The sequence below is a fragment of the Argiope bruennichi genome, chromosome 10, assembly GCF_947563725.1.
Source record: "Argiope bruennichi chromosome 10, qqArgBrue1.1, whole genome shotgun sequence".
Lineage (NCBI taxonomy): Eukaryota > Metazoa > Arthropoda > Arachnida > Araneae > Araneidae > Argiope > Argiope bruennichi.
This window is the reverse complement of record NC_079160.1, coordinates 93,634,464-93,662,379: the sequence shown is the minus strand read 5'-3', so window position 1 is coordinate 93,662,379 and position 27,916 is coordinate 93,634,464. Positions and strand designations below refer to the sequence as shown.

The window sequence follows — 27,916 nt, the reverse complement described above, 5'->3', positions numbered from 1 at the left end:
AATCAGATACAAATCTCCTTGGCTTCCCTTATAATATTTAGTGTTTTTTTTTTTTTTGTCTTGAAATAAAAATATCCCATTTTTTATGAAGAAATGGTATAGATTCAAGAATTGAAGACATAGAATATCTGCATGAGATATAGGTTTGATCTTCTGTACTGGGTCACCCAATCTTACGTTGTTTCTAGCATAGAAATTTGGAATCTGAAATATATACACTTTTTTCAGTGTGTGTGTAAACATATTTTTAGCAGATGCTTGGACGGAAAGAAGAGACTTTTAAAATTTTAACTTCGCTTTATTTCATCCCGGGAGCATAATTTGTCCAAGAAAGAAACTACGATAAAAGATGTGTTCACCCATCGTGACACAAAACCAAAATAGATAGAAATTTTTCCCTTCAGGGATTTTACTATTAAATTTTGATAGGGATTTCTTTGACTTTGTAGACTTAGGAAAGGGAATCTTCGATATCTTTAAAAGAATGTTGTAAGCATTAGGAAATTTTATCCCTTAACTCTAAGCGTATGAAAATGCTGAAATCATCAGTTTTCTAGAGCGCGTGTAGAATTAATTACATAAAAAGTGGGAATTGGATCAGGGAATAAGAGAACATTTTAGAATGAATTAACAGGGGGTAAATTAAAATAAAATTTAGAAAATTAATTACGATTTCAGTTAGATTCAAAAATATCATTCCACACACACACATATACATATATACATACATATATGTATACATATACATATATGTATATGTATGTATATATATATATATGTGTATGTATATATATATATATATATATATATATATATATTTGTGTGTGTGTGTGTGTGTGTGTGTTTTGCACTTATTGTCTGAGTACGATGTTATGAAATTATAAAATCAAATGAAATTTTTAAAATTTGAAATTTTAGAGATAGAAGTAGAACATGGTAGCATTGATGGTGGAACATATGTAAATGATTTCATGAAACTAACTTGAGAACATTTTCATACTAGCAAAGGACAAGATTTCGATAGTAGAAATGGATTTGTTCATTATCGTCACCATATAACAATAAAGCAAAGTTGCTAACCTCATCTCAAACAGTATTGTAATGTAGCTCTGAAATTAAAAGGTCAATTAAACAAATCAAAATTGCTGACCATGAAATTTTGCTTTATATTCAAATGATAACTTTTGCGACCGTCACTTAATATTTTGGAGGACAAAAAAAAAAAAAAATAATCGAAAAATGAATTATACATAGATTATAGAATCCTCTATTTGATGTATTTTTCAATAAAAAAATTTAATGAAATCATTGTAAAATTTATTAATACGAGGATTTCTATAATCCTTATTATGTCTATAATCATGTCAATGTCAATTTAATTATATAAGTTATTCAAATTTTTATTTGAATAATGTTTATGAAGTTGAATGAAGCATTCTCTGCAGCTGCGTGAGCAAATATATATATATATATATATATTCTTTATTGGTATAAGATTTAAAAATTTTTTTTCTCTCGGCAAGCTGGAAGGCAAAGGTACATTCCTTTACATCTAAGTTATTATCTAGAGAAATAAATGGTTGATGTTAGAAAAAACAGTCAAAATTAGAGCTCGAAAATCACTTTTCAGCTTTTAACCGAACTATATTTCCTGTACTTTAAGATACTGCGCTAATTTAGCTAATTGGATTTATTTTTCTATCTTCAATATTAAGAAAGTTACAGTGAAATGAAAATTTCGACCTCCACCATTTCAACCTCTTCTGAATTAGATTTCCCATTTACGATCTCATTCGAGAATTTTACATTCCTTACAGCTTATTCCAATTTCATTAAAATCCAAACAAAAATACTCTAGTTATTTTGTTCACAACATGGGAAAGCTTTGAATTTGTTGAGCAATCAAATAAATTTGATTTGTTTATCGCGAAATTTCATATAAACGCTTGAAAGAGAGTTTTTAAGAAAACTAATAAATATTTCACAGGAGGAAAAATAAAGTGAAAACCTGAAAAAAGAATATAAGATTGAATCCTATATTTTACTCACGTTTAACAAAAAGGAGAGTTTTTTCAGGGTCAGGACATCTTATCTACAGATCATATGTGCTCCATCGCAGAATAATCGCGTTTCTTCAAAATTTGGCCAGAAAAGATCAAACAAACAAAACTAAATGGCTTGTTATGGAATTGTAATTTAAATTTTGAAGGAGAACTTTTAGCAAATATTTTGATTTTAGTGTTGTTGTTGTTGTCGCGTCTATGCATACAGTGCTAATGCAAAAGATAAGTGTCATCCATATTTGATTTTAGTAAATATACAAAAAAAAATTATTATGCATTTAATATTGTGTCTTATAAATTATGTATATCCATCAGAAAAGAAAAGGCAGTTAGTCAAGATTTTTACTAATGACGTGTTTAGCATAATTATCGCATTTCGGTAATTCCTTTATCAAAATAATCTCGCATTATTCACTTAACTTATAATTAATATAAGATAAAAAAAAACTGAATGTTTGGCAGTGGATTATAGAATTCTTTTCTCATGTGATAAATGAAATTATAATTTATTATTGCTTTTGGATTGGATTATTGCTTTTTGGATTGGATTTCTCTGTTTCAAAAATCGTTCCATCATTAGGAGTAAACTGTTCCAACGTGTTTTAGTATCTAATATTAACATATATTTTGTTTTATTTTCAGTTAGTATATATTTTTGTAATATGTCATTATTTATAGGGAACATTTAAATATCTTAACAATTTTTTGAATTTTATAAATTATAGGAAGCAATTTTTGATGGATTAATATTTCATCCTAAATAGCAATATCTTCTTCAACAATTACATTGTCATTATCTTCATTATCAATATCACTCTCACTCTCTTCAATGTCGGAATCCGAAGTTTCTATATCCACAGTATTTGGATTCTTCTGTTCTTTATTTTTTTGGTATAATACATCTATTACTCCTAATTGAATTCCATGAGCATAGCACAATTGCTGATTTGCACCAATCAACTTTTTTCATAACTGTTGCTCCATTAGTCGCTATGGATACAATATTTTCTTTCAGGGATAATCCATGTTTCGCAAATTTAGATTTAAGCACTTCCACACATTTTTTGGCTGGCATACTTCCCGAGACACGTATAAGTGCTATATTCCAATTATTTTTTTCTGGATGAATATTTATATTTAAATAGCATCTATTTCTTAAACTTCTCCATTCATCAAATGTAAGACTAAATTTTTCACCATTTACTTTTAATTGTATTAGCTCATGTTTCAAAGAACTGCGAACACCGTTACTGTAGTTTATAATAGTTCTTCTTATAGTGTTAATCGATGTTGGTAGATTTTTAAATCCTCTGGCGGATAGTGATTTTTTTTAATTCAGTAGAAATGCAAAACACTCGAAATGGCAAACCATCTAATGCTGTCATTTTACTTATAATTTCATCCAAATTATCTTTTTTTTCCAAAATAATCTAAAATACCTGATGGCTTTTGCTTAGAAATTGTGCTTAAATTTGCATCTTCATCGCAATTAGATTCTTTCCTCTTTAACAAATTTGTATCATGTTTCGTTTTTAAATGTATACGGAATCCATTTGTACTTCCTCCGTTCACTTTAATAATTCTTGGAACCTTTTTTACATTGTACCACTATATTCTTTTCATCGTATAAATAATGAAACCAAACCGAAGTATTATCAACTGTTTTTATGTTCTTTAAAGTTATTCTTATTCATTATTATGGGTTATTATTTATTAGTAATTTATTATAAATCTGAAAAATATTTTGAACTCTAAAGTATAATATGCAAACATAATGTGAATAACAAATTCACCAATTTAAAAAATATTGAAATATTACGCACTTTCTTCACAACTACAACCTTGTTTTCACAGATACGAATATCAAACTACGAATCCTGCGCGTGTGCAGTATCACTCGGAGCTGTAATAGGATAGTTTTAACCCTCCTCCTTGGATGATTCCCAGATTTTATCACTTCTTTTGATTGTACGATGCAACTTTGTATTCACAGTGTAATTATTTTCGCCCGTTAGGGAGACATTAAAACAAAAATGTATACTATTTTCCTATGTTGACTATCCCTGAACCAATAGTTGGAGACAATTAAAAAAATTTCTAGTAAATACCGAAAAAACGGTATTTAAACTTGTGAACACCGGTATTACAAAATTGTACAAATGACTCAAATTACCGGTATTCGATATACCGGTATTGCAATCCCTAGTAACAACACATAATTTATTTTGAGAAAACAGTAGTAGTATTCAGCTCTTACATTCCCGTTTAGAGTGTCTTCCTGCCGTTTTCAACACTCTTTTTTTTTTTTTCAAAGCATAAAATTATTGAAAAATACACAATAGTGCATAGTTTTTACGTTCTCGTTTTAAGTGTTTCCCAGCCGTTTTCAGCAATTTTTTCAAAGCATCATCTATCTAGAGAAATACACAATAGTACACAGATTTTACATTATCCTTTTAAGAATTTTTCCTTCTTTGAAGCTCAGGTTTGGTCTCTTCCATCACATAATGCATCTGGAGAAAACGGCAACGTAAAACTTGGGTACCATTGCATACATCACAATAGCACCCAGGGTTAATGTTGCCTTTTCTTAACATTCCTCATTATTTTTAACTCTTTTTTTTTTTCTTTTTTAGTGCATAATCTATCAGAAGAAATATACAACAGTGCCCAACTTTTAAGTTCTTGTTTCAAAATTTCCCCTATCATTAACAGCACTTTTTTGGTCCCTTCCAGCTCATAATGCGCAGAGATATGCTCAATAAAACACATTTTTATTTTCGCATTTTAAACATTGTCCAGTCGCTCACAGAATGCTTCCTTTTATTCAAAAAAGGTGAAGTTTCAGAAAAATTTAATGTATTAATTTAATTACTGCATTTTAAGCATTAATTTAATTTAATTCTTTCAGCGAAAGATGATTTCATCGAGATGTAATCATCATTTTTCAGGTCCTTTGAAAAGACCAAATGCTGCGTGATATCATTTTGTAGATTTTACGGTGAAAGGCTGAAATTGGAAAATATATTCTTCGCTGAATGACGACATATATCAAATGCATAAAAGGCATAATGTTTTATTATATTTTTATACATTCGGAATATTGTAGGCATATGTCGACAAAAACAGATAAGCTCTGAAAGAAGTCCATACGGGAAGCCAAGAAGAATAGACATAACGGCAAAAAGAGAAGCTGTTAAACTTTTTGAAAAATGTAGGGCATTATTAATAACATGCCGCTAGCAAACAATATGAACAATGAAAGACGCAATTAGAGAGAGATACTTTGACCCTTAATGCATGAGGTACCGTTCAAACAGAAGTATAAAAATAAACCAGACAAGTACTAAAAACAAAAGAACCGATTAAACCCAAAATTTCACACAGTGCCTCAATTGTAATTACAAACTTACGCCTTCACATATTTAAGTCTTTGCGTTTTTTAGTTATCAAGTTACCATACTTGAGACAGTATAGACCGACAGACGACCAACCTCTTGACGGATTTGTTTCCGAACTTGACACATATCTATATTTTAGAAATTATATTTGAATACCAAATTTTATTCGTCTAGCTCCCTTCGTTTACTTGCCACCGTATAAACATATATACTGACAGATAGACAGATTGAGTTCCTCTAAATGGATTTTATTCGAAATTTGATAGATATCTATAAGCTGAGTGATAAGGCCATATAATTTTAGATTAGATTTCATGTACCAAATTTCATTCGTCTAGCTAAAAAGTTTTTTTGAGGTATGCTTTCATAGATAACCATGCGTAATTCCAAAAATATGTTTTTAAGAATCAGATGGAGATTGGTTAAAATAATAATTCGTAATAATAATTTTTTTAAAATAAAATCAGAAAATCAAAATATAAGATACTGTGTTGTTGTTCATGAACTTTTCCTTACAGATGACAGGGATTATGTATGTTTGTTGGTCTTTCTCTTTCAAGGTTCTAATTGGGAAAATTTGCTACAAAGTAATCAAAAGGATATCAAAAATCAAATTCGAAATGAGAAATAGATAGTCAAATTCAAAAGGAGATTGATAATTTCATTCAAAAAAGATATTAATTTATGAAAGCTCAAAATTAATAAATTCTCAAATTCTTTTTCATCTAAGAATCCAATAAATTCTATTTATCTTTGTCTATTATATCATATTGTCTGTGACAGCTGGATTTATTTTCACAAAATAGGAGAAGAATAAGAGAAAAAATATGCAGGAATTCGCAAGAATCATAAATCTTATCTTTCTCCTTTTCAAACACATTTTTGACACAAAATCGCATTACTTACGTTTAATTTCCCTTTTGTTTCTCCACTTTGGTTGCTTTTTTTCGCTTCGTTTTGCGACCGTTGCCTGCTTCATATTATTAGAGTTATTATTTCATCGTGCTTATTTTCGTAGCTAGTGGTAGTATTTGCCACAATATTTTATTCTTTTTATTTGCTACTAAATTGGAAGGTCGATTTTCGGCGAACATATCCAATTATATTATATATTCTTAAGTTTTGCACAGTTTTTATTTCAATTAAATCATTTGGATTCCGTTTCTACTTTTATTCTTTGGTATGTTACATTCATTTTTATAGTTTATTATATTATTTTTTTTTATTTCTATTTTATACCTTTAAATACCATAATACCATTTTCTAGAATTCTATGTTTTGGTAAAATTCTTTCACGAAAAAGTTTATAAATTAAAATATAATGCATATTTTTATTCAAATTCAGTATGAAATTTTTTATATGTTTCCCAGTTTCGGAACTGCAGAATAAACAATCTGCTCGTTTAAATTTATTTTACAATTATTGGATGCTTCATAAAGGGAAATTAATTGAAAATTTCGTGCTATTTATCAGCCGAATTCCAATACTGAATTAACAAATTTATATAAAGGTTATTTATTAGTTCAGAGAAAAAGGGGTAAAGTGTTTTTTATCTGCAAAATTTTGAATATATATTATTTGAAAAACTTCTAAACTAGAAGTTTACTAAATTAGCCTCATCTTAGACAATAAATAAATAATAATAAATAAAATAAACTATTTATTACAATTTCCAATGCATTTTATTTAATACATTTTTGTTCCATAGAACTTTCTTCAAACTATTAGAAGTAAAAATTCTAAAATCTAAATATTTTATAATATTTTCAAAAGCATTATCATGAATGAAGTTGCATATCTTAAATAGCACTTAAAACTCTAAAATACTTTAACAGTTATATTCACGATAGTAATTTAATGAAGAAAAGCATGTGAAATATATAAATCACATATACTAAAACTCTATAAAATCAATTCAGAGGCACACAAGATACAAAATTGAAATAAATAAATAAATGAAATGAAATGAAATTGTCTCAAAGTTACTGAGGTATAATGTCAAATTTCTAAAAAGAAAAGCATTTTTCATAACCAGAGCACCAGTAGAAAGTAGCAAAAAAAAGGTGGAGGAGGGGTTAGAGCAGATTAGAAGGAAATTTCTCAGTCTTTCAAGATTTATTTAAAACTTATTATTCAGTCTTTAAGATAAAAAAAATTGTCATGAATGAAGTCACATACCTTAAGTAGCTCTTAAAGCTCTAAAATACTTTTTAGTGATAGTAATACAATAAAATAAAAGCACATAAAATATATAAATCACATATACTAAAACGCCATAAAACAATCCAAAAACACATGAAGTAATAGACTAAAAATAAATAAATAAATAAAATTAGCTCGAAGTCACTGAGGGATGACGTCAAATTTCTAAAAAGAAAAGCATTTTTTAAAATTAAGGTACCGCTAATAAAATTACAAAAAAAGGAGAGCAAGCTAAAAAGAAATTTCTCAATCTTTAAAGACTTATTTAAGACTTATTCATTCTTAAAAATAAAAAATAATCATGAATGAAGTTACATGCTTTAAATAGCATTTAAAGCTCTAAAATACTTTAACAGTTAGTAACATAATAAAGTGAAGCACGTGAAATATATAAATCACATATACTAACACTCCATAAAATCAATCCAGAAACACACAAAATACTAAACTGCAATAAATAAATAAATGAAATTGTCTCAAATTTACTGAGGAATAATGTCAAATTTCTAAAATGAAAAGCATTTTTCATAACCAAAGCACCAGTAGAAAATAACAAAAAAAAAGAGGGGGGAGGGGTAGAGCAGATTAGAAGGAAATTTCTGTCTTTAAAGATTTATTTAAAACTTATTATTAAGGATTTAAAAAAACGTCATGAATGAAGTCACATACTTTAAGTAACTTTTAAAGCTCTAAAATACTTATTAATGATAGTAATACGATAAAATGAAGCACGTGAAATATATAAATCAGATATACTAAAACACCATAAAACATTCCAAAAACACAGGAAGTAATAGACTAAAAATAAATAAATAAACGAAATTAGCTCAAAGTCACTGAGGGATGACGTCAAATTTCTAAAAAGAAAAGCATTTTTCAAAATTAAGGTACCAATAAAAAAATTACAAAAAAAGGAGAGCAGACTAAAAAGAAATTTCTCAATCTTTAAAGACTTATTTAAGACTTATTCATTCTTAAAAATAAAAAATAATCATGAATGAAGTTACATGCTTTAAGAAGCACTTAAAGCTCTAAAATACTTTAACAGTTAGTAGCATAATAAAATGAAGCATGAAAAATGCATAAATCACATATACTAACACTCCATAAAATCAATTCAAAGGCACACAAATTAATAAACTAAAAAGAAATTAATATATAAATTAAAATTGGCTCAAAGTTACTGAAAATAAAAGCATCTCTCGAAACAAAAGCACCAGTAAAAAGTTACGAAAAAAAAAAGGATTAGAGTGGGCTAGAGAAAAAATTTTTAGACTTTAAACAAATGTCCTTCCAGTCTTGAGATATCAAGTTAAGTACTCAAGAATCTGACAATTCTGATAGCAGAAGACGTTATCTATAAAAGAAACGATAATAGCAACGTAAACAAAACTGCAGTTTCTCCGCTAGCGTGTTAAAGATGAAAACTGTATTTTTTTTTTTTTTTTTTTTTACTTTTTTTTTGTGGTGAAGCGCTCAAACAAAGGTAGAAATTATCTCACGAAATTCAGTTATCACTATTTGAAATTCTCAATTCATTTTGTTTACTTATAGTATGCTGGTTCTTTTATTCTAATCACATATGACTCCAGCATTCGACGTTAGCACTCCGTAGAGCGTTAGATTTTACTTTAATACTTATAAAATAATTTGCATTTTTCAAAATATTTCATATTTCTTTAAATGTAGTTGTGAAATGATTAAAATAACAGATTAAAAAAGATTATTGTCTGCTACTTTCATCGCTTTATGGCTTCCAAAATTGGAGCTTCCTTGACTGACCCTCATACGACAGCTGGTAGGACTGCATTTTGGCTAATCTGTCTGCATTGCATAAGTAATAATATCGCTCCAAGTATGATTCACTATATTATAAGTAAAAACATCGCGGACCAAGAATCTCAGCGGCAAGTAGAAAGCTAGGTGTTATTCTTCTAGAAAATTGAAGAAAAATTCACACATTTTATAGGACGACCTGCAAGATTCTACACAAAACCACAGTTCTATTCAGCCGTTTTATCTATTTGGTTCACAACTTGCAATAATAGAACAAGAAATTCAAGAAAAAAAGAAACAATTTGCTTGAATTTGAACTTTCGATCTTTTCATATCTCTGTAAGTACTTTTTATCTATCAAACAGAAAAAAAAAATGATTTTTTTTCAGTCAAATTTTCTCTCTTTTTTAAATTTATTTGCATGGCTGTATAAAAAACACACTTCTTACCTTTTGTTCTTCCGTTAAATAAATTATGGAAACACATATATTTTTTTTAAAAAAAGTTATTCTTCCTCCTGATATGTTGAACAGTAAACAATATATAAAAATTTTATTGGGAAATTTTATTACTTTAAAAAATAATTTATCAGTAAAGTACTTAAGAAATCCTAGAAGAAATAATTATATTAGTTTCATTTCCATTTTTAACTACCTTTCAGATCCAAATGCGTTTATTCAAAAATCTACACGTGGCAGTCAAAATGCTATTACTAGAAAACTATTTTATTTAGGATAGTTAATATATCTGTAATTACCTTTGTAGTAATGAAAAATGTGTAACTTTTGCTCATTTTAACCTATAAATGGAGACATGAATTTTCTCTCGCGGCCAGAGACATGGAGAAAAAAGACTCCACGGTTATTTTCCTTTTTATTCTTTGTATATAGCACTGGAATTTATTTTGGAAACACAATACATTCTGAAAATCATGCAATTACCTAGAATATTAATATTAAAAATGTTAAGTGTCATAATATATCATAAGAAAAACCTTAACAATCTTTTAATAGGTATTTACTTCGTTTAGATATTGCGGAATTACACTAATGTTAGTAACTGTTAAAATTTTACAAACAAAACTGAATAATACAATGGCTTAAAATATTATTTTAGAATATTTCTTTATTCTTTTTGCATCATTCGAATTAAAAGCAGTTTCAGAGACATGGAGCCAATGACTCCCTAAATAACAACACAAACTTTGAAAAAGAATTAAACGCACGTGTCCATGCTTAGACTTTTCCCAAGATACTGCTGAAAGAACAACAGGAAGGTACTGAGGAGATGATTGTATTCAAGGACAGAGTGATAGCTAATGAGAAATGTGGAGTCATTTTGATTGCCGTCCAGTTACGGGTTAAATTAATTAGACATTATTACAGTTAAGAGTAATCAAATTGTGAAAATTTATTTTAAATACTTTCTTATGGTTTGATTTTTATTTGGTATTTAACAGGTTACTTAGCTTCTTATCAAGAAATGACCTTTGCAACACTAACCTATTTGATCACAGTATTATGGCACGCAATGGGTACATCAACAATAGTAGAGACCCCTCTGGGTAAAATTGAAGGAGATATGTCCACAGTGAATGGAGCACCCATAAAAATGTTCCTTGGTGTACCATTTGCTAAACTTCCCGTTGCAAGTCGGCGATTTTTAAAACCGGAACCAGTTGAAGCCTGGAGTGGTACCCTTAAAGCGAATAAACAGCCTCCTGCATGCATGCAGTATACAGAATTGCCATTCCCATGGTATGATAATATGACTGGTAAAAGCGAGGATTGTCTTTATTTGGATATATACACGCCTTTCTATGCTGCTAGAGGAAGTAAGCTTCCCGTGCTTTTCTGGATTCATGGTGGAGGATACACTCTGGGATCCAATCGCATGGACGTGTACGATGGAAGAGTTTTGGCACAGAGAGAAGGTGTGGTTGTGGTAATAACTAATTATCGTGTGGGATTGTTCGGTTTTCTTACTTCAAACACAAGCGATGCACCAGGAAATGTGGGTAAGTAGAATAGTTACACTAACAAAATAACAATATGTTGAAATGAAATACATTTTGTATAGTTCAGATTCATAACTGGTTATGTTATATAAAAACTGTAGTACCTGTTACTAACACAAAATTTACTGCAGATCTTTCCACACATTTGAGTTATTTTTGCAATTCGAATATTTTAATTTTTGTTTGAATCGGCTTCGTTTCATACAATAATTTGCATTCTGTTTTAAATAATTAGACAAAATGTATATATTCATTAATTACAATAGTTGCCATTTAATATGATTACTTTGGGACTATGATAACGACAACCGGTTAATAACAATATTGAACTGGATAAAACTGCAGCACACCCCTGAGTAACCGGATCGTGACTCTCCGCTTTCCGTACTTTCCGGCCTAATTTTCTTTTATCAGAATTAAATGAGAAATACAAGGCTTGCATTTGTGACATTGTCAAAGCATTGCAAGCATGCGTCTTCCACCATCTTCCTATATCTCTTTTTTTCAAAATACAAGTTGTGACAGGAAAAGAGCAGGGTTCTGCTCGTTGTTTGATGTTTCGCAGTGTGTAACGGATCTCGATTGTTGCCGCTGTTCCTGATTGTAACTGTAAAGAACGTAAAGTGTTCCTAAATTCACATTCTACATGATTTGACATAAAATAGGGGCTTAACACTCAATAAGAAGTGAAAAAATACGCATTATAACAGTTAGTTTCGTTATCAAAATTTTGTCGTCTCGTATTGGTGGGCAAAGAAATGGGTTCATGGAACTCCGGAATATCCAGCTTTTTTGTTATCCGGCCAACCTTTCCGCCACATTGGGCCGGATACTCAGGAGTGTACTTTAGTTACATTTAATCTTATCAACGGAAAAGAAGGGAAAAAAAGCCACTTACCTCAGTGTTATCCACAATCTGTATCAAAAATAATTCAGACCTACCTTAATAGTTTTCTATATTGTTCGTATTCTTACTGTTCTTTTTTAAAATTTTGAATGATATAACATCCCGGGTTTCGAATTACCAGATGCTTTACCAAATTACCAAAGAGTCATTTTGACGTTCTGTGTTGAGTTTACTTCACCACAGCCTGACACAGACCCCGTCGGCGTTATCAACGTTTATTACTTATTTTGATTAGAAAAAGATTACAATTTTTCAAAATTTTATGAAGAAAAAGCTGAGAAATTTTCAACTGCGCCGTAGAATTAAGATAACTCATTTTTGATCATTTTTTGTTAAGAATTACAATTTTGTCTTTAATTTATTTTCTTTTTAAAATCTATTTTGCCTTCATAACTCAATCGAGAAAATGATGTCATATGATTGTTCAGCACATTTCAAGCTATGCTTGTCCTTTCAACCAATCCAGACAAAAGAATGTGAACCCCATCTCATGTGGTAAATGCCTCCCAGATGATTCTTTACAAATGGAGCAAGAAATTCTATGAATATCAATCATTAATGCTGGTTGAAAAATAAAGATCACTCAGCTCTCTCATTTATAACAATGAAGGATGTGGTAATCACGCTAGAAAAATATTTTTGTGTATATTTGAATACTTCAATTCGGGACCAGAGGATTGGGATAATTTAAAGGAAATGGTAGCATTATATATAATCCCAATAATTGGTGTTCATTGTATATTCAAATACACTTTTGTTATTCTAAAATATGTTTTAACCCACATTCCAGTAAATTCCCTAAAAATTAATACTTTTTTTTATTCCATAAACTCAATGGAATCCACTAATTACTTTCCACTTGGCAATCTTCATTTCTTTATTACTTGTTTGGTTCTCTTTTTTCATGTCATTTCAATTTGTTTTCGATATAATAACGCTTCTATATTTAAGCTTGATGGATTATATATACCATTTTGAAGAGAATAAATCGCTTTAAATCAGTCATGTGTTTTAAAATGTCGTTGAAAAGAATATTTTCAAGTTTACTTGTCGCATGAGAAATCGATTCACAAATTTCAAATAAAGGAAATAAGGTAAATTTAGCTCAAACTAAATATAAATAATGAATGAAAATTATCTTCGAAGTGATTCATCAGTTTTACCGCTTTTTTTCTGTATTCATATAATTAGAGATTTATGAATAGATCTATTTAAAAAGCAGTTAGAGTCTGCTTTATTTCCTGTGATGCACTTAATACCATAGATAAATTTGGTTTTAAGAGAATATTGTTTTTAGCTGCATGTTTCACACTTTTTTAATTAAAGTATGATGTTTCTTAAGTTATCAGATGCTAAAAATTGTCCGTGATGGATCAAATAAATAAATCAATAAATGATATAAACCTGGAACAGTAAATAAAAATTTGAAATTAAAAAAAGGGAAATGAGCTGTAAATTTAGCAAACTATTCCATGAACTTCCCATATATTTTTATTCATTTGACAAACACTATATTTTAAAACTTAACACCACACTACACCACCGTTTCTATAACTCATATGGCCCTTATCCGGTTAAATATAGTTGTAGGTGGACTTTATTTTATTTTAAAAAAATGACACTGCAAGCAATTGAAAAAAAGCATATAAATAACAAGATTCGAATACATATAACATTAATTTAAAAAATGATAAAAACTAGAATGAAAAATATCTGGAGTAGAAGAAAAACTGGATGAATGAACATGAAAGTGAAAAAATTAAGCAATTATTAAAAAATGAGGTACTAGAAGTGTGTTAAGGGTGCACCATGACTAAAATCCGAGTGGTATTAAAACATTGCAGGAAAAATGAATAGGATTGGTCTCACTGGTATAAATCCCCATCATTAGTTAAGAATTTAATGATGTTTATGATCTTTCAGTTTGATGATGAATTATTAAAGACACTTTTATTCCAAAGATTTTCCAGCTAAGATGAAGGTTTTCTGAGATGCCATGATAGAGTTAAAGGACAATTTTTTTTCTTTAAAAACACATGATTTAAAGTCTATGATCTGGCACTAAAAATTTTTACGTTTAAATAAATTTTACGGCCTTTCCTTTTCTCATAGGGGATGGGACGACGTATGTCCCCTCACCTCTTAACAGACTTGAATATTTTCCAAGTTCCTTCCACGACTCGTGTCATCATTTGTTATTTATCGTTTACATCAGTACCATAGAATAGGTTACTTAGCCCATTTCCTTCAGATGTCTGGAACTTATGTGTATCTGCGATTATAATAAATAGATATTCATACAAAGAGCTCTAAAAACTGACTTTCTTTTATAAGTATTAAGGAGGATGTCATAATCTTTCAAAGCTACAGAACAAAGTTGCCCCCCGAAGCTGGATTTTTTCTATCTCTAAAATCTTACCTCACATACTCGTTTTTTAGAAGGGAACAAAATAGAAATTTGTTCTCCGCACATGTGTTTTCAATTATGCAGTTTCGATAAATAATCTAAACACAAAAACCCGTTAATAGACATTAAAATCAGTGAAAATTACTGCTGAAAAGAGCATTCTTCCCCTACTTTAGGTCCCACAATGAAAACGGGCATGGCCGTTCTTTTGCCATCTATCGGCAATTCTATCTAGCAACTCAAATGTACATTACACATGCCTTGGAGAATACTGAATAAGTTTTCAAAAGAAAACAATAAACCAAAAAGAACATTCTGTCCTTCCAAGAAGTGGCAATGCATTTTGATGAGGGAAAAAACAATGAAAGCTCATAACTGGTTTTTACATTATCTGTGAAATCACAACACCTATACCATTATTTCAGGAACTCGGCTCAAAATAAATTAAGATAGAGCAGTTTTCAAAAATCCATCTGATTCTTCTTTCTTGTGAAATGCTTTTTTTACACGCTATGAAAATATATATTATATTTTTATTTTGCATGCATTCTCTTTAAAGTACTAGTGTATGTCAGTTTATTCATTGAAAAAACTTATCTATTTCAACATTTTCCAGCCATTTAAAATTTTATAAAAACATACTAAAATAACTATAACATTGAATCAAAGTTGAATCATTATTTTGTAATTATTTAATTTACGAATTCAAGTACCATCAATAAATGGCTGAAAAAACGTTGCTGGACGGAAAAATATTCTTCTTCTTTTAATCCATTTCAATAATCGATAAAGACACTGCATTTTTGGTGACAAAATTTGTTTTGAAAATATTTATTGGATCTTAAAAATTTAATTTGCAGCAAACTTAAACTCAGAAAATAATTTTCTAGAAGTACAATAAAATTTCATCTTTTGAAAAGGCAGAAATTTCATTTCTTAGATATGTGTGCCCAAGGACATAGCTGTTCACTGGGTAAATTTGTTAGATACAATATAGTAAAAAGAATAGAAAATACACACAACCTCTGGATTAAAAAGCAGTTAAATAAAAGTTTTTTTTTAGTTTATATTTCTGGCTTCAATTAAATCAGTTACGATGATTCACCGTCTCAGTATATACTCAGCTTGTACTCAGACATGTCGTTCTGAGAATGTTTCGGAGACGATACATATGCTCAGTTATAGGCTGGCTGATACGTTCCTCTGGCGGATACAGACTGTATACAAAGAATCTGTCACGTGTTAAATTGAAATTGCTTATTCTGTTTCTTATGTCTTACATGTCAGGGATCCACTATTCTCTTTTGCTGGGTTCCATCTCCCATCGGGATAGCTGGTAATGAACTGACTTACAATTTGGCAAAATCTGCTATTACTATTTTAAACTGTCCTGTCCTTGTCAAAGATATAAAAAATACGTTAAAATCATCCTCCAATCAAAATGGCAAAGTGAATAGGATCTCAGGAATATAAACAAGCTTCAGACGTAGACATTTGTTGTTGGGAGAATCCATCACATCAGTATACCAATACCTAATGTCAGTTCAATAAATTCTAAATGATTGCCCGCAGTTTATTGCTTTCAGTCTTCCTGTATCATTTTAAAAGCCATTCTTCACAAAGTTAATAATCCGCATCTTTTTACTTTCTTAAGAATTATTGGTTATAACAATTTGATCAAATTAAAAATAATTCCATTTTAAAGTTTTCTTACAGCTTTTCACCACATATCACAAAAGTTGACAGTTGATAACATTTTATCTAAAAGTTTATAAAACAAAATTTTAATTCACACCATATGTTTGCGGCAGCATAATCAAGAATAGTTTTTACGTCTCCGAACTTTACTAAATCAATCAATCTGGTTTTTATTTTTTTAATTTTTTTTTGTGCCTGCAGAAAACCAACATAACATTCCTTTCTAATGTTATATTATATATTTTTCTTTTCAGGATTGTACGATGTAGTGATGGCGCTCCAGTGGGTGAATGATAACATCGAATATTTTGGAGGCGACAAGGACCGGATCACTATCAGTGGGGAAAGTGGTGGATCCTCGATCGTCAGCATACTATGTGTTTCTCCTCTGACCAAAGGCCTGTTCACTCGAGCTATCATGCAGAGCGCATCGATAGTCAAACATAAATATAACAAACTGGATTACAACTTGAATCTGACTCAGCATCTTGCAACAGCTGTCAATTGTGCAACTAACGATTTCACAATCTATGATCATCCAATCGAAGTCGTCCACTGTCTGAGAAGTAAGAGAAAGTGCAATAACTGTATTTACATTTTAACTTTTAGTTAATGGTATCGGCGAATCTCTTGTATGCTCCTAAGATAGGAATTTTGGTACGGGGAAAAAAATTTCTAGCTTTTAGAAGTCGTCAGAAAAGAAGGAAACTTCATTCAGGCTCAGATAGCACAGAATGTTGCGCAGTATTGTATAATATTGTACTTTTCCTTCAAAATCCATTTAACATAGAAATCTGTTGGAGTAAAAAGCAGTCTATTCTTTCTTAGCGAAGGGAAAGACTATCAAAATGAAAATGTATTGTACAAAGCATTATTTTTATTATATTTGATTCACTATTATCATTGTTTCTTCGAACTCATTTATATAAAACTCGAGAAATTGGTCCTTACGATGACGGAACTTGTTTTCCTTTGTGTTTAATTTTAACCTATTTGTTCAAAAGTTACAACCAGTCATGGGAAGAATAATATTGTCTTTTGTTAATGACAGTGCAAAGTTCGAAAAATTCTATAAAAGTCACCCAACCATGAAGTCTAAAAAAGTGTAGCCATCAACATGTTGTGTATCGTGGCAAATTTAAATTCTTCTTGACAAGAAGGGCCATTCAGGATTTCAATAGGGGAGTTTGATGGTTGCAAATTGATCATTTAGACCCAGGTAGTATAGAATGTTGATTAATGTTGTACAATATTATACAATATTATTAAATATTCAACAACATTCTACAATATTATAAGATATTATATTATTAAATAATCAATAATATTATACAACAATATTGTTCGATAGTATATTATTTAATCGTCAACAATATTATACAATATTGCTAATATTGTTTTATATCTTATAATATCGAAGAATTGACGTGTAGTACTTGGGGAGTAATTATTTGCAATAAGAGGACAAACACTAGATATAAGTGTAGATACAAAAGGCCAGTTTTTTTGCCTACAAAATTCCATTTCACCTTTTCTTTCTATTATTTCCCTATAATAGACAGTGCATTAATTTGTGATTGGTTTTTGCATTAGATATTAGATAGACATAGAGAGAATATATGATATTTAGAAATCGCAGAGATCGACTAAGATGCTGACATAAAATTACAATAACTAGATAAAAATTGTTGCTTATGATGGGTCCGTACTTCAAGGTAAAAATATCTGTTTTGCAGTACTTATGCCATTAATAGATAAAAATTCTAAAATCTATGCAGTTCTTTGCATACAATTAGTTACTCTATCAGCTAAAGTTTTATGAAGAGCTGTTACACAGCTTCTGTATAAGTAACCATTCACATTTTTACTTTTCCACTTGAAATAGACTTTCCCTATTCTAATCAATCTGCCATTTGTTCCAGTCCCTTGCATCAGCAGGGGATAAATCAATTGATTTCTTATAGTAAAAAGCAGGAATAGTAATCTTGGTTGCCTAGAAAAGTGGAAGACCTTATTTCGAATATCCAACTTTTATAAAATTTTGGGATTGGAAGTGGATGTATTAAATTCGAAAATGTTTTCTGTAGCCTTGCTGCTAAAATAGTGCTTTTGAAAAGAAAACCAGTTTTAAGGAGCGGAAGAACTAATGTATTAAAATATTTCTAAATATTATAGAGGATCTTAATCACGAATGTAGTTTATAAAACATTAATATTGAATTATAGGCGAATTAGAATTGCAATAACAATACAGGGTTACTACAGACTTATGATTATTTCTTAGTTCTTGCTTACAAACGTTGTCATTTGAAAAATAGAATTTTCCAGATAAATGGGCATTGAAGAGAATGACTATTATTATATTATTATATAATCAACCATCAATGAGTAAGAATCAAAATGAAAAATTTATGCTAAACGTAATCACAACTTTTTGGGAGAGATATCACAATAAATCATAAGGTAAGTGTTGAAAATTGCTTGCAAGAAAGAAATTTATTCTCTCTTTTAGAATATATATATATATATATATATATATATATATTATATACCTCATACTATACTAGAGTTATATCATAGTTATATAAAATACTAATAACTGATTCACTTTCCATTATATACAATACAGGGTGTCTCAAAAACCATGACCGCGGCTTTTATTCCTGAAGTATTGATCATAGACATATACTGTAAGTTTCAAAGTTGCGTAAAAAAAGGTGCTATTGCTAAATTAAAATTTGCAGGGGATTTAACTTTAAAAAAATACAAAATTAAAATTTTTATACGGTGGCCATGCACACACACACACACACACACACACACACACACACACACACACACACACACACACACACACACACAAATAATGAGGAAACTGTGCCTCATAGACTAATCAGGTCATATACAGAATTTCAGCATTTTGTCACAAAAAGTCTCAAACATATGAAACTACATAAATGCTGACTTAAATCACTTTTCGATGCCTGGATATGAGTTCGCAAAGAGAAAAAAATCATGTCAGATGTTCGTGTTTTAGGGATCGTACACAAATTAATAAAGAAAGTAATAATTGAATAAATAAATAATAATTTTACTATTTATTGGTTCAAAAGTATTAAAAATCAGTAGAAATAATAACTTAAACGAAAGGGTACATAACTTGTTCAAAATGTTTTTCATCCATGCCAGAGCAGAGCTTCATTCATCTGATGACACTTCTGTACACTCTATCAAGTTCTTGTTCGGTGATGTCACGACAACCCTCTAAAATGCGTTGTTGCAATTCTGCTTTATTTAAGGGATATGACAAATAAACTACTGTACGTAAACTACCCCACAAAAAAAAAATCCATAGGCGTTAAATCAGGTGATCTAGGGGGAAATTCGAATGGACCATGCCAGTCAATCCACTTACCTGGAAACTATTTATTTAACTAGCGTTTCACAACTGTAGTATGGTGAGCTGGAAATACATCATGTTGAACCAAACATGTGGAGGTACTGTTAGAGGAAGTTCCTCCATAAAATCTGGAATAACTACATTCAGAATCTCATTAACATATCTGTCTCCCATCAGCGTACCATCATACAGTATGGGTATAAGCAAGCGGCATTTGAAATACCACACCACGCATTCACAGAAAATTGCCTCTGAGGATGAATAGCACGTACCATGAATGGATTTGCATCCGACCAAAAGTGCACATTTTGAGGATTTAGCATCCATCTTGTTTAAAACAGCATTCGTATGTCCAAAATATGTTTTTCAGGAAAGAGGGATTAGCATCTTCCTGACTAAGAGCCCAATTACAAAAATCTAGACGACGTTGATAATCTGTTGGCTCCTGTCCCTACACTCCATGAATGCTAAAAGGATGCCATCTATTCCGTCTCAGTATTCTTCACACTGCGGCGCGTGACAGGTTCATTTCTGCAGCAGCAGTATGAACACTACTATGTGGATGACTGCAAAAGTAAGCCAAAATATTAATTTCTTCACCAGCTGAGTGAAGTAGGAGCCTACATGGTCACGACCTTCGTAAAACAAGGCCTCACAACTTGTTTGTGACGTCACACGGGTAGGATGATTGGCTGCCAGAGAAGAATCCAGCGTTCTTCCTTGATGTTTAGGTATATTTTAAATTCACTTAAAAATAACTTACTATTCCTAATATTAAGACATTTATCTTGCATAAAAATCAAGATGATTTATTTTCCCCCCCGTATGAATAAAAGAAACGGCATGATAGAAAATCTTAAGGTCCTTTATAGCTTATTGACCATTTAATAACATTCAAACTTTCGAAGATATAAACCAGAATGTAAATTTATTGGATATATATAGTGGGACATTATTGTTAGGTTTCTTGTTTTAATGGAGTTTTTTTATTTTATTAAAAGTTGTTAAAAATCTTTTTATTTTTTCTCTGTAAATATTTTTTTAAAGCTTAAGATTAAATTAATCATTAAGACTTTTTAAAGCTTTTTATGATTTTTTTTTATTGTAGTGACAAGTAATACATGTATTTTATAAGTTAACATATAATTGCTTACTTCTCAAATTACTTATGAACTTTCAAATAAAATATTAATGTATTTAATATAAAATTTAAATTTTACACCAACTAATTCTTTTGATAAAAAAAGAATCACTTTCACAGCTTGTTTTTTCACATTAAGAATTGTTTTCATTTAATATATTAGTAATTCATACAATTTAATAACTAGCTTTTATTATATCTGTTTCACATTTCAATGCATTTATAATTAATTTCAATTCAATCTGCAGAAACAGTAAAAAAAAAAAAAAAAAAAACACACACAAAAAAAAAATCACACACCATTTGAATCATAACAGTTTATTTTCAGAGACAATAACAAAATACATTTTGTTTTCCAACTTTATTATAAATTTCACACAGACAAATGAAAATTATAATATTAAATAAAGTTAAAATACAAACTTACAAATAAAAGTTAATTACAATATTAAAAGAAACAATTGTGATAAAAGTCAATAATAAAATTTAAAATCAACAGAAACATTCATTCATCTAAAATAAATAGTTCAATATTATGTTGGAATATCTAAAATAATTATTTATACTACCATTGAAGTAATACAATATTCTACATGAATTTATCAATTGATTTTACAAGGTATGAAAAATTGATTTAAAAACAGTAACTTTTCATTACTTTTTAAAAAAATGTTTGACATATTTTGTAAAAGTTGCATTCATTTATAATTAAAGATTGTGTATAACTAATGACATTTAAAAATAATAATAAATATTAATTGTTTTATATATAATCTGATGATTTATAGATAAACAAATAAAAACTACATTTTCTAAACCTATATGAGCATGAATTCATATTTTATTACAACTATATCTAACTTTTTTATATACTATTTTAGAACAAAATATAAATTAAATTTGCTTTAATCTAGTCATGATATATATAATTGAAAAGTAAGTTTTATTATTCATTAGATGATTTTAAACTTTTTTTATAAGAGCCTAATAACAATAAATCACTCAAATACTTCGTAAGATTTTGGTGATAATTATTAAACATTTCTAAAATATTTACCTTTTACACTCCAGTGGTACTTGAATAAGTTCCCCTGTATTGGTATTAAACGCTTCTCTAACACTTAAAAACTTATTTTCTTAAAAATGTTTAGCACAGACCAACATATATAAAACAAATATTAGGCCTAGGTCAAATTTTAAAAAATATGCATGAAGATACAGAAACAAAACATTTTAAATATTAAGAACAAATAAAAAAAAGACTATGAGAAGTAACAATAAAACAAAGAAATTTTTTATTTAGCTCAGGCAAACAATTTCAATGTAAATTGGAAGCATAAGCAACTAAATGTAGAGCAAACAAAAATGACAGAAGATAAATGGAAGTTATACAAAATTTTAAATGTTTCGCAGTTCAAAAGAATTATTTAACTAAAAACTGTACCAAAAAAAATCAAACTTGCCTTACTATATTTAGTTGGCACGAAATTGTCCCGCTTTATTGCAGAGATCCATGCTCTTCTAGTATTTTCATCGCTTGGAAACGAAAATACAGAAACATTGGGGCTATTTTTTTTTTTTGTGTGTGTAATTACCTTTACAGTTGAGAAGACAGCACTCACTAGGCAACTTTATTACGATAAATTAAAATTAATATGAAAAAAAAATCAGAAAACTTTTAAACAAAGCCAATAACACATTACCCGTACTTCACTACAACAGCTACTATCGTGACTAACCGCTAGGGATGACGAATATTTTCAGAGCGGTTATTACGTAACCAATATCAAAAAGTCACAAATACAAGTGATCAATACTTTTCAAAGAGGGGTGTGATTCAAATCCTTCATACGATCTTACTGATGATATTTCGATTACAAGTTTTGGATCACGATAAAAACTAACAATCGATACGATATCACTGAAATTTGTCGGAGCGGTGACGATACGATCTGTCCAATGGAAGCTCTCGAAAGAAATCTGTGATTGGATGAAAAGTGAACGGACCGGTTATTGGAATTATCGTATCGTATCATTGAATTGCATATCACTGAAATTTATCGCAGTGGTGATTTCACCGGAAAGTGCGAGGCTTCACTGGAAAGTGCGAAGTCACCGATATTCGTATTTGATGATTCACTATTCCATACAGATCATTTTTTATTGCTCGTGACATGATTGACTTTGATTACATGTACTCTGTTTACTGCTGGCGCCATCTATTGGTAGAATATAGGACTAAAGTAAACATTTTAAAGAAATGACATATATTTTTAACTCATCTTTTCCAGAAAATGGTTCACTCTAATAAATAAATTAAATAAATAGTTTTGAGAAAAAAAATAAAATTTAAGAAGTAAGCTGAAACAGATAAATTAATTCAATCACACGTTAATTAAATTAGTAAATTAAGTATTAATTACAATTAATAAATTTTATATTTAATATTAAGTAATAATTTTTAATTAATAATATGATTGAAATAACAGATATTTGGAACGCATATTTAAAAATAACAATAGCAATATTATTTGTTATTCAAAAAATCGTGGATTATGCATCTCTACTAACCGCATCCTTTTGCACCACTTGCCTTCAGAATTTTCTAGAGAATTCATCCAACCTCATGACGTCACGGGCTGAAAGTGTTGGGAGTTGTGAGGCCTTGTATTACGAAGTTCGTGACCTGGTCCACCTACAGGATATACCTTTCCTCTTTCACGCATTCGTTGCACTAATCGGGAAATAAATCTCCCAGAACGATGTCAGGAATTGGAATAATTACTCCGAAATTCCCGTGCAATTTCAATAGCATTGCGATTGCATAAATTATAAAGCATTTGGATTTCAAAAAGTTCTTCATTGCTGTATTGTGACATACTGGTTGTACAGGCAAATTGCACTCTCAAATTATAGCAGAAGTGTGATTTATGTGGGAGTCATTCTTAAGTAAGCTGTGCTATTGATCAATGACAGAGCACAAATTACATAATATAATGACACTTCTGTTGACATTATGGGACGCATCAATGAGAGGCATATATTTGCATATGCAAACACTTTTTTTACAAGTTCATTGACTGTTCTATTTTTAAGTTATATTCCGTAATCCATGATATAAAATTTTAAAGTGTTTTTCAGGAAGCATAGATTTTAAAATTTGTATTTAAAACTAAAGACATGAAGCATATTTTATTTCCTTAGGATGCATTCCTGCGTCGCGTCATCTGCACTGAAGATGTAAACATTTACATTTTAATTTGTGAATGACCTTTCACCAACTTTGTTTTAACATATCTTTGAGAGTTTTCATGATAAAATTCTGAAATTTTGTACAGACCTTATTAGAGGAGGGGACATATTTTACTCACTGGCAATTTTTTTTGTACAGGGTGATCATAAAAATTTAAATTTTGCATTTTTTTAAAGTTTAATCCCTTGAAAATTTTAATCGATTTCATAACATTTTGCAGCTTTTTTAAAGCAACTTTGTAATTTACTGTCTATGATCAATATTTAAGGAATGTCTATGATCAATATTTAAGGAATGTCTATGATCAATATTTAAGGAATGTCTATGATCAATATTTAAGGAATGTCTATGATCAATATTTAAGGAATGTCTATGATCAATATTTAAGGAATGTCTATGATCAATATTTAAGGAATGTCTATGATCAATATTTAAGGAATGTCTATGATCAATATTTAAGGAATGTCTATGATCAATATTTAAGGAATAAAAGCCTTGGTCAAGGTTTTTGAGATACCCTGTATATAGGAAAGTGATTACTTCATAGAGAGTTCGTTTCTTCTCCAATACCTGAAGAGAAAAAAATGCAAAATAGCATTTCAAAGCCCTTTCTTAGTCACAAGAAATGTGCACAAATGAAAGGCGGCTAAAAAGAAATCCCCAAAAGTGCAAGCAAAATTGTCAGACGAAATGGGAAATGGAAGAGAAGGAAAGAGAAGGAAATTTAGGAAATTGAAGTTTACACACCTAATATATCTATAAAAGAACTTGATATCGTACACAGACGTTTTGTCTACAATATATTTGATTTTTGTTTTATGAATTTTTGTAAACATTTTACACAACTGGAAACAAAAGAAATCTCAACAAAAGATGGCTAATGAGTAGGAACGTCAAGAATTCCTTATGACATTCATTAGATTACCTTATTTATAGAGCTTCTTAAAGTATTATTTAAAATATTAATAACATCTGAATTAAATTCGGTTATCAGGTAATGAGCAATTCTCATAACGAATATCATGTTTCAACATTATGCTCGTAAACGTAACACCCATTATGTTACAATTTATGATATTTCGTCGATAGTACAAAATAATTTTATAACATTAAAGAATTATGATTTCTATTGTTATGCCGTATTAGAATGCAATTTATAAAATTTCCATCATTGTTCTCTTCCGGTGATTCTAAGTTAGTCATAATTGCTACTTCAATGAACTGAAACAAAGAGGCAGTGTTTGATTTTCAACTGGAATAAATTCCGAATAATTCTTTTTTTTTTCTATGAGTTGCGATCATTTTAAGTAAAATTTAATTTCATTTTATTGCATATCATAATTATGAAAGCTTAAAAAAAACACAGCTCCAGAATTCACCATCTACCCAGTAGTTTAGTGAGTGAAGGTATTTGCGGATGATGAGGATTATTAATTGTAGGAACACAATTGTGGTTTCTGTTCTTTGATTGTATTATCATCCACCGTTATTCAAAAACTGGCAGACCAATGTGCAGTTTAGTAACAAACTGCACTCTCCGCCTGGCTGTTGAAGGTTTCCCATGATTTTCTTCCGGATAGAACATAAATATATATTAAATTCCTCTAAAAATTCTACAAGAAATGAATTTACCTCCATATATTGCAATAAGGTGCAGTTTATTTCTCATCTAACGTCTTTATAATCCAAAATCATTTTAACCAATAGAAGATCTTCAACAAATTTTTGTCGAATCAGTCGAGAAAATATATTCGTAAACTAAATGGTTACCTTTTATGCATATTTCCTTCAATTAAGAATTTAGAGGAACACAATCCATTCGACTCTTGCTTTAATAATGTGAAATAAATATTGAAACATTTTTGCTATAATAAAATGCTATACAATTTCTAGCTCATTTTTAAAATTGCTTTTCTCATTTAGACAGAAATGCCATGTACCTGACGAAGACTGTGTCCAACTTCTTCCCACTGTCCACACGCTCTTTCTACCCTCAGTATGGCGACGCTCTTCTCCCGCACAATGCTGAAGATGATATTCGGAACGGGAACTTTCACAAAGTCTCCATCCTCTCCGGAGTTCTCAGAGATGAAGGAGCTGCCTTTTTGGCGACAGGACATCCAGATGAGTTCGGCTTCTTCGGACAAAAGAATCCGAAAATCAACAAGACTCACGCTACGTCTCTGCTTCAAAGCACCTTCAGCAATTACACAGATTCACAAAAGTACATCGACTTCTACCTCAAAAGCGTGCCTGATGATGATTATGACCTGATCAGAAGGCAAGTCTACACTGCCATCGGGGACACCACCCTCTTATGCCCAACTCTCTATTTTGCCGAGAGTTATGCTGAAAGGAACAGGGATGCGTACTTTTACTTTTTCACCCATCGTCCATCCAATACACCATGGGCAAAATGGATAGGCGTAGCACATTTTGAAGACGTACAATTTGTTTTTGGACGACCCGTAAGGGTGCCGAAAGATTATAATAGAAAAGAAATTTGGTTAAGTAGCCAAGTGATGAAATTATGGGCAAACTTCGCAAAACATGGGTAAGTGATACATATTTTTGAAATTTTATCATTTTTAAATGATCGAGCTCAGTTTCGTGATACTTTGGCTCGAAAACTGCACTTTATCTACCATCCTTGATGCCACTTCGAATAATAAAATAGGAGAAGAATTATTAAGTAACGATAAGGAATTGCCTTTCGGTATTTTTTTTTTTGTTTGAATAATTAGAGCCTCATTCATTCTCTCATTTCCAGTGAGGGGTCTTTTGGGGCGCTTTGAGAATTTTATGTCCAAGTGGGTCAGTTTCGGACGCTTGCCTTCTTTGGAGGAGAGGTGGGTGTTCAAAGCGGCTACTGTGTGAAGCACTCCAGAAGATCCGTGTTATCTCTTACGATCGTGGCTTTTTCACAGAAGATTCCTCTATGCCTTAAAGCAGTAGGGTTGGGCAGCGATTCACTCAATAAGTTGTTTGCGTATATTTTGTGTTTTGAAAGGGTTTTAGTTTCTATTGACACGTGCTGTTAGCTCAAAATTGGAAAGATTTTATGGTTATTTATAAAAGAAATTTTTCACTGAAATTCTCTGTTAAAAAAGAATAATATACAAGGATTCTGAGTTTTGAAACATAATGATCTTTCACCTACCTCAATATATATATTCAAATAAAATATTTTCTACTGTTTAAATTAATTTCATTATCAACGATGATTAAACTCAAGTATCATACGCATTTCTAGAATTTAAATTGAAAAAAAAAATATAGTATATATTTGCCAAAATCCTATGTTGAATAAAAATACTTCTAGCTTTATCTTCATCCAAAGTCTTTTTTATCGATAGTCATTTTTAAAGAAACTTACTTTATTTCTTTTTATTTTAGGCATCCTGGTGTATTGTATCCCAAATGGCCAAAATATTCTAAAGAAAACCATACCTATATGACTATAGATGTGGATCATTTTGGCAGACTTGGCACGGGGCCTCACATGGAAAACTGTGACTTTCTGAGGAGTTATTTTGGATTTTAAAACTCTCTTTCAGAAAACGAATGTATTTAATAATAAACGAAAACAATGCATCCAACAGGTGTTTATTAAATATCAACTGTCTGAAATCAGAAATCGTTTGGAAATAA

General features: G+C 30.0%; 1 protein-coding gene across 2 annotated transcripts; it reads left to right on the top strand.

Moving 5' to 3' along the window:
• Positions 1–6,531: 6,531 nt before the first annotated feature.
• Positions 6,532–27,916, top strand: LOC129989234 (acetylcholinesterase-1-like). 2 transcript variants are annotated; one of them, XM_056097622.1, is made up of 5 exons: positions 6,532–6,644; positions 10,903–11,460; positions 16,727–17,038; positions 26,189–26,819; positions 27,662–27,916. In XM_056097622.1, exons 2-5 carry the CDS (start codon positions 10,926–10,928, stop codon positions 27,807–27,809), a joined length of 1,626 nt encoding a protein of 541 aa, XP_055953597.1. In that variant the 5' UTR covers positions 6,532–6,644; positions 10,903–10,925; the 3' UTR covers positions 27,810–27,916. The 2 variants fall into 2 exon arrangements, with proteins under 2 accessions (XP_055953597.1, XP_055953596.1); XM_056097621.1 differs by lacking the exon at positions 6,532–6,644 and adding an exon at positions 9,212–9,782.

Excerpts from the sequence above, each read along its gene's own strand:
- LOC129989234 (XM_056097622.1), top strand. The coding sequence starts at position 10,926 with ATGACCTTTGCAACACTAACCTATTTGATCACAGTATTATGGCACGCA. Across the intron at positions 11,461-16,726 it reads CGATGCACCAGGAAATGTGG|GATTGTACGATGTAGTGATG; the intron begins GTAAGTAGAATA and ends TTTTCTTTTCAG. Across the intron at positions 26,820-27,661 it reads GCAAACTTCGCAAAACATGG|GCATCCTGGTGTATTGTATC; the intron begins GTAAGTGATACA and ends TTTTTATTTTAG.